The 8,527-nt window shown below is 43.8% G+C and overlaps 1 protein-coding gene across 1 annotated transcript; it reads left to right on the forward strand.

The window, feature by feature from the left end:
• Positions 1 to 3,946: 3,946 nt before the first annotated feature.
• LOC110539868 (olfactory receptor 1A1-like) lies at positions 3,947 to 8,130 on the forward strand. The gene is made up of 2 exons (XM_021626693.2): positions 3,947 to 4,010; positions 6,430 to 8,130. Exon 2 carries the CDS (start codon positions 6,435 to 6,437, stop codon positions 7,371 to 7,373), a length of 939 nt encoding a protein of 312 aa, XP_021482368.2. The 5' UTR covers positions 3,947 to 4,010; positions 6,430 to 6,434; the 3' UTR covers positions 7,374 to 8,130.
• Positions 8,131 to 8,527: the final 397 nt, after the last annotated feature.

Here is an 8,527-nt window from a genome sequence, read left to right on the forward strand (position 1 = left end):
TTCATTCAATTATCTTAACTGTTTCCATTTCAACGGTATACAAGTAAGCAAATGTTGGACCAAGGCATCAATACGCATCAGAGTCAACTAGTGAGCCAGCCTGGGCTCAGAGCCTTCACCACCACTTTCTGCAGAAGGCGGTGAGCTCTCCGCCTCGGGAGGTCCCACATCACAGGGCAACGGCCATCATTAGGGATGCTAGAAAGACGATGTAAAGAGTCTAGGTGTCTGTCGACTCTGCTATCAGCTGCAGTAAAGAAAGCATAGTTGGCCCTCTACTGCTTCTCAGGTCACATCCTAGTGAAAACATGCACGTGATTCTCTTTCTTTGAGACACTAGGAACAGAGAGGCCTGTGTATAGGGTTGCAGAAATACCAAGATCTCAATCCTACCAGGGTCCTTGCAGCTCCCAAGCCGTGGTTCCTAACAGAGTCAGAACAGGAGAGGTAGGGAGATCCCAACAGAGAGCACAGAACAGGTCAGCCCAGAGCTTGAACCTTGGAGACACTCTCTCCAGGAAACTCCAAATCACTCTAGAGAGCCACTGTGTTCCCTAAAGGCACATGAAGAGAGTTTCCACGAGTCTCAACAATTACTGTGAGTTGAATCTGACTGAAGACCTGGGAGAATGATGTTGAGGAGATGATATAACATGTTGGCAAGGTCCCAACCTTCTGCTAAGATCTACTTGGCGGGAGTTTGGGAGATCCCTATTCCTCAGGCTCCTCCAGGACAGAACTTTTTGTTGCTTCTGCTCAGGGGCCAGAAACTGGGAGCTCATTGTTTCAAACCATCCCATTCTCATCTTCTCTCTCCAAACACAGCACCAAGATGCTCCTCCGAGCAGGTCTAGAGTAGCTGCTTACAAAGTTTCACTTGTGGAACAGGAGTGAAGATGATGGGGCTAGGATGTCCGATGACAATGTCTGCTGACTTCTAGGTAGGTCTAAGAATGAGAAAGAGAAAAAGAGTGAGAGTGAGAGAGTGAGAGAAAGAAAGAGTACTGAGTACTTATGACAGTATAGTGGTGTGGTTAATTTAAGGGTAGGGTCGATGATGTTTATTGTTAGCCCTATAATTATTGCCATGGTATCATTTAACATGCTATTACAATCAATATAGACACAGATACCTGATAGATTTTGGAATAGCCTTATTTCCCCTGGGGCATTGCAGACATTATTACCTCTTAAGCTATCTTTACCTACCAAGGCCCCATCCCACACCATCTGCTCTAATAATTTTTATGTGGGGTACTTCCCATTCATAATTCCATAAATAGCTGCTTATTCTCTCATCTGGGCTGTTTTCCTCCAACCTTGTCAGCCACGTGCTCCCTTCCACACTAACCCACTGTCGCCTCTTCATCCTCTTTCCTGATCTCTCCTGTCCCCAGTGCCTGCGAACCTTGGCCACCCTTCCCCATCCACCTTGCCCAAGATGTGTCAGCATTTTATTGGTCAAACAGAGAGGCAAAGTTTACAACCATCCTTTGGGGTGCTTGAGTGTCTGCTTGTACAAAAGCCAGTAAGCAGACCGCGGGGTGGGAAAGCAATTAGCATGAGAATAGATGGTGCCTCACCAACCCCCACCAGCATGTCACAGAGAGCAGCAGCAGATCCTCCACCAACATGACCTTCCTACACCCGCAAAGTCCCACAAGGCCAGCAGGATCATCGTGTCCTGTTAATGAATCATTTACTAGGTGAAATGACTCACCAACAGTAACACAACACCAACAGGTTAGATAGGTCACACAGCCTGACCTTAGTTCTGAAGATCCAGCAGACAAAAAAGGCAGATTGACAGAATTCCTGCTCTGACCACACTTGGGCTTTGTCTGTGAACACAGGATTGGGAAGGGGCAGTTGTGATTTGGTTCCCCCAGTCCAGGCAATTTTCGCCCCCTGAAATGTGTTGCATGTTTGTTGTGTGTCATGAGCACGTGGAGGACAGTCATGCTAATGCAGGGTCTTCAGCGAGGAAATGCAAAGATGTGCCTGCTCCGATATCTGGAGCTTGTCAGTGGGCCCTTTGCGGGTCAGAGTGGACCTCTTAAGGAGCGGGACTACTACAGAAGTCTGCAAAGCATGTTTTTTGGTCTTGTCTCTTGTACTCAGACGACAAAGGCAGCCAAATGGTCATCTGTCCTTGGAAAATTGTCCTCAGTACCATAGCTCATGTCAAAGCCTGAGTGCTCTCCAGTGTGTGTGTCGGTGGCAAGCTGCGTGTGAGACCGATGCCTCCAGGACACTCAGGCCAATTCTGGTTGATGCAGCTCCCTCTCTTCTCCCCAACAGTAAAAGCTTCAGTTTGCTTCTTGCCTGGCTTCCTACAGAAGCATCTCTCCCTCCAGACAGCACTCTAACATCTGGTGCCATGGACCTCCATGCCCTAGCCCCTATGCCCACAAACTCCTCTCCTCTTCTGTATTTTTGGTTTCTCTGTTGATTATAATATATCAACCATTTCTCATTTTGGGTTGCAACTTTTCCTTATATTCTTGAGCTTTATTATTTTTTCAATAATTAATTTTTTGCAGTGAACTATCTATCAGAATGTTCCCACATTCATTAGTCACTTAGTGTATTATGCTTAAATATTTATATTTCTATCAAATAAAGGGTTGAATATCCCTCTTCAGAAAGGGCTAGCGGGAACTACATCCAGTGCGCTAATTTGTGAATAGCAAGTCACTGAGCATTGGCCAAACCCCAAGAGACAAACATACACTTCTTTTCCACGCTGATTTCTTTTTAGTCCTCAGCCTTGTTCTGCACCCTGCGCCTCGGTGGGCTAATGTTACTGTTGACGGTCTGAATTTCTACCATTGAGGCTTTGTCCGCAATGAGACACTTGGACCTCATCAATGAGTTAGAGCGAATGAGCTGGGAGAAACTCTGCCATGTATGCAATCACACCTGCATGGTCTAAGCTTATTTTTAGTTCTAGAAAGAGCCACCTCTGCAAACAAGCCTGGTTAAGAAAAGGAGAACACGGGGGCTACAGCTGGGATACAAAGTGAATAAACTGCAATTAATAAAAAATAAATTAATTAAAAAAAAGAAAAGGAGAACACAGGTAAGAAGAAAGAATGGCTGCTGGAAAGGGTTACAGGACTGAGGAAGATTCACTGAATCACTGAAGAGGCTACGATGTGCTTGTTAGTCAGTAGGTCGGACATACAGCTAAAGGCTAAAAGGCTATGGAGCAGGCAAAGTTGATGGCGTGAGACCGCTGAGAAAACAGAAGAAGATAAGAATGAGATTAGGCTTGGTACATGGATACATTTTCCCCTTGGGAGCAAAGGGACAAGATAGAGGCAGACACATGAGAATGACATGAATCACAACATGTTAAGAAATGGTCTTTTATGGGGTAAGACTTGATGACTCTTAGGATTTGAGACCAGCTATGTGGGTATCCTGATGAGCTGTGGGAGTGGCAGAGGTGGGGATGGACTTCCATAGGTAAGGGATGCTTGTGAAGAGTGTGACAGCTCTGCTTGGGATCTGGTCTCAACAGCTCTAATCTCATCGCTGTGTATTTTCCTCTGCCTTTAGGCAGCTCTGGGAAAAGAAGGTGGAAGAATGGAAGGGTGGCATATTTGGAGAAGAGGACATAATCAGCCCAGTGTTTGGAAGGCAGATATGAGGGTGGCATAACTGGATGATTACCGGAGATACAATGAAGCTAGAATCCACCATGCATTGTGAGTTGAAGATGAGGTTTACAGGAAATTATTGACCTGAGTGAAGAACGCTAGCTAATTAAGTGATGTTAGCCAAAGATCATCCAGGCTGTTCTGATTGCTCTCACCTGAATTTTTCTTGCATTGATCCTGTCTCACTTGACATGGTACAGGGCCCTGGAGCTCTCACGGGCTGTGAATATAAACTATTCACTTTACACTTCTCAACAAAGAATCTCATCTCTGTTTCTTAGCGTCATGAAATATCTTGAGCCATCAGCTCCACGGCCACACTCTGAACTAAATGCTCACCAACAGGTAATATCTTCGTTTGGAATCCAATTTGTAATCACAAAACTGGTATTAAAGTGCCAGTACATCTATGAAGGCAAAGACCTGTGTGCACTTAGGAACTAGAATATTAGTTCATATTTGCTCCAGTTTTTCTGTTTGATTTGTTTTTTAGACAATATATCTCTGTGTAGGCCAAATGGGTTTGTGTGTGTGTGTACATGTGTGTATGTGTGTATATGTGAGTATATGTGTGTGAGTGCATGTGTACATGTATGTACATGTGTGTGCATGTATGTGTATGTATATGTGAATGTATATGCATATATGTATGTATGTATGTGTGTATGTGAGAGCATGTGTGTGTATGTATGTGTATATATGTATATGTGTGAGTGTGTGGGTCTGTGTGTGTATTTGTTTGTTTGTTGACAACCTCTCCTGTACTGGGGATCTTGTATCACAGGCTCATCTCATTATGTGACTGTATCATCCCATTCAGCTTCTTCAACATTTCCAAAATGTTAGTACTGGAGTGTGGAGAAAGCTCCCAACTAGAACACAAAAGTGGATTGGCTAGAACTCAGTTACAAAATTCACATGGGAAATGTATTTGAAGTTACTGGTCAAGAAAAAGATAGTAGCATCAATATGACCAAGCAGGCAGTAGTCTCTGTCCTAATTAATGTCTGAAGAGCAAAAGATAGGGGAAATTAGAGAAGACTGGTGAATCAGTTAAGGAAATACAACATTTCCAGTAGAAAACCATGAAAACCTAGCCTACTAAAGCTTATAAGTTATAAGAACATTGAGACAACAGACATAGAGTGGAGAGTTTATAAAGTGGTTGTGGTAGCAAAAGAAATAGCTAAGAATAGGAAGAGAAGACGTGACAGAAAGCACAACATTGTGTACAATTGAGAGGCTGCCAAAGAAAATGTAAGGAGACAGAAAAAGCCTACTCTGTCAATAGGCGACCTGGGAGAAACATTCACTGGGCTTTTGTTGGTGGGACCTGAATTCAGTGATCCTAACGACTCAGTCTTCCCATCCCACTGTCCACTCTGTATGGGCTGGAGTTCAAGATAACTCTGTGTTTTGTCAAAGAAACAACGATAAATTCTAGGCTAGCTTTTGCAAGAGGACATCTGAAGTGAAGTACATGACTGAGCATTCCAAATAGCTGTCTTTCCATATGACGGTTAGTTAAACAAGTGTGGTTCTGGCCTCACCCTGAAGCTGTTAGGCTCTTAGAAACAGAGACTATGAACAAACAAGAAATAATCCATATTTGTCCCATGTTAATGATTTCTCTCTGAGGCTAAACTATGAATCTACATCACACAATGTGAACTTTATGAAATAATCAAATCTTAGATGGTGGTGTGGTGGTGTTGGTAGAGGAAATGAAGGCTTCTCATTACAGAGCCCTTCTTTCTTTTTTTTCCAAAAATCCAGTGAGGTTTATTGGATGGAGATAGATAGATAGATAGATAGATGGATAGATGGATAGATAGATAGATAGATAGATAGATGGATAGATGGATAGATGGATAGATGGATAGATAGATAGATAGATAGATAGATGGATAGATAGATAGATGGATAGATAGATAGATAGATATAGAGAGATATAGTGGGGGAAGGGGCACTCGACAGAGAGAGACAGGAGAGAAGGGAAGAGCAGAAGAGCGAGAGGAGGGGGGAGTGGCCGACAGGTCACCATGTACCTGGCCCAGATGATGCCATAGGACATAGGTGCTGACATAGGATGTTGTCAGGACTCTGAAGGTCCCTAAAGTAAGGCCAGTTGAATTGCCTGCACAACATAACATTCCTCCCTTTTTGTTTAATGAAAAATGAGGAGCTTGGGCTACTTCTCACTAAAGCAAGTTAAAGTATATAAATGAAGGTTCATTGGAAGCAGCTCTTGATCACCATGCAAAGGGATAAGAGAGAGAGAGAGAGAGGAAAAAAGTAAGATCTCCAAAACATCCAGATTACATGGCGAGGAGGAGAGGAAGTTCCTTTCCTGAAAAGTTCAGAGTAGAGGGTGGGGTTGCCAGCCATGCCCCGCAGATAGGAACTGAAGGAACTGAAGAATGCTCGGAGAACCTGGAGCTGTTGGTCACAGGCCTGAAACACACTATTTCAGCTTTTTGTTGAGAATAAGTGGATCACAGGTGAAGAAATCAATCATCTTTAGCTATTTCCTGCTCACACTAGGGCGGTGATAGGGAGGTGAGCCCTTATTTCTTAGACATGATTAGTTTTCATAGATAAATGATCATTTGCACCATTGATCAAGAGGGATTTCCCCAAATTGTGTGACTCTGAATTTCATGGACTCAGATGTAGAGAGCCAACTGTTGGATGTGGGGAGTGGCAATATATAGATAAGAATTACACTGATGGCTCTGGATTCGTGTCTGATTTCATGTTGAAGGAACCATGAGAGAAGAAAATGAGTCTTCTACCACAGATTTCACTCTCCTGGGAGTCACCGGGCAGCAGGAGCAGGAATATTTCTTCTTCATCCTCTTCCTGTTCATTCACCCCATCACAGTGGTTGGAAACACGCTCATCATCCTGGCCATTCACTCTGACATTCGCCTTCATAACCCCGTGTGCTTTTTCCTTGCCAACCTCTCCCTTGTTGACATCTTCTTCTCCTCTGTAACTGTCCCCAAGATGTTGGCCAACCATCTCCTGGGTAGCAACACCATCTCCTTCGGGGGATGTCTGGCACAAATGTATTTCATGATATCATTGGGAAACACAGACAGCTATATCCTAGCTGCAATGGCTTATGACCGAGCTGTGGCCATCAGCCGCCCCCTTCATTATGCTACAGTTATGAGTCCATGGACTTGTGTCCTGCTGGTTGCTGGGTCCTGGGTGATTGGAAATGCCAATGCACTGCCCCACACCCTGCTCACAGCTAGATTGTCCTTCTGTGGCAATAAGGATGTGGCCAACTTCTACTGTGACGTTATCCCTTTGCTCCAGCTGTCCTGTTCTGACATCCGCTTCAATGTGAAGATGATGTACCTCGGGGTGGGGGTTTTCTCTGTGCCACTGCTGTGCATCATCATCTCCTATGCCCGGGTCTTTTCCACAGTCTTGCTGGCTCCTTCCACCAAGAGCTCCCTCAAGGCCTTGTCCACCTGTGGCTCTCACCTGACAGTGGTGTCTTTGTATTATGGGATAGTCATGGGCATGTATTTCCGGCCCCTGACGAGTTACAGTCTGAAGCATGCATTGATAACTGTGATGTACACAGCAGTGACCCCAATGCTGAACCCTTTCATCTACAGCCTGAGGAACCGGGACATGAAGGCTGCTCTGAGGAAGCTCTTCCACCGCACCTCCTCATCATCACCCATGTGAGAGCACACACTGTAGAGATTGTGGTCCCCAGTCAGAAGCACTAGAAAATCCAGCTTCAATGGCACCCTGCCAGGAGATGCCTGTCATCTTTCCACTTGAAATATTTTTCCTTGGAAGCCTTCTGATGGTTTGAGGAGGCAACTTTTGGAATGCACTGATTTCAACACATTGCTGCTCCTTCGGACAGAGTGCAGCAGAAAGGCCTCTGGACTCAGTTCTCACCAGCCTACTGACCAGAAGGATGGAGTTGGGAGCCTAAGTGTTGACCTCAACATGTACAAAATTGGGTAGACCTTATCTGTTCTACCTGTGTCACAGGATGCGGTTACAGTCGCTCATAATCTAAAGACTATTGGTCACTGTTTGCACATTTTATTTATATATTTGATCACTCAGTTTGGCTATAGGCATGTTTTGGCAAGACCTGTGACAACATATGGCAATTACTTTACAATCGTGGACATGCAAAGAGCATAAATAAGTCTTAATGGATGTGAACTAACTAGATGCAAGTAGTAGTTTGTGATTGTGGTTAGAGATAACTAGACCAGATTAGGTTGCCAAGTACATGCCTGTCCAGCTTTTTACATGTGTCCTGGTGTCTTAGTCGTTGTTCTATTGCTGTGAAGAGACACCATGACCAAGGCAACTTTTATATAAGAAAGTTGTTTAATTGGGGTCTGACTTACAGTTTACTTACAGTAAATCATGACCAGGCATGATTTACCTCTCCCAATAAATCTAGAAAGAACCTAACCTGGGTAAGAGTCTTCGTGTTTCCTTCACATTGAAAATATCTCCAAGTCTCACCAGACTCCATGAAAATCTTGTTAAAATGACAGCAAACAGATTTATTGTTATTGAAATAATTATTATGTGTTTTAATTACCTCAGTGGAATTTTTGGTTAATTATAACATTAAAGAAAAATACAATAACTAGAGACTTGGGTGTCTTGTAGGAGGTGAGGAAGCTTGAAGTGGTGGCACAAATCTTTGTTCTCCGCACTTCTAAGGCTGGACGAAAGGACTTTGAGTTTGAGGTCAATGGTGGCTAAACTGGGAACTTGGGGCATGACCTAAGATATTTAGTAAGATCCTGTCTCAAAAAAATCAGTTAAGCAATCAGTACAATACCAATGAATCAATCAATCTT

This window comes from Meriones unguiculatus, chromosome 7 (genome assembly GCF_030254825.1).
Source record: "Meriones unguiculatus strain TT.TT164.6M chromosome 7, Bangor_MerUng_6.1, whole genome shotgun sequence".
In the NCBI taxonomy this organism is placed as follows: domain Eukaryota; kingdom Metazoa; phylum Chordata; class Mammalia; order Rodentia; family Muridae; genus Meriones; species Meriones unguiculatus.

Bases quoted from the DNA above. Each gene is read 5' to 3' on its own strand.
- LOC110539868 (XM_021626693.2), top strand. From the start codon at position 6,435: ATGAGAGAAGAAAATGAGTCTTCTACCACAGATTTCACTCTCCTGGGA.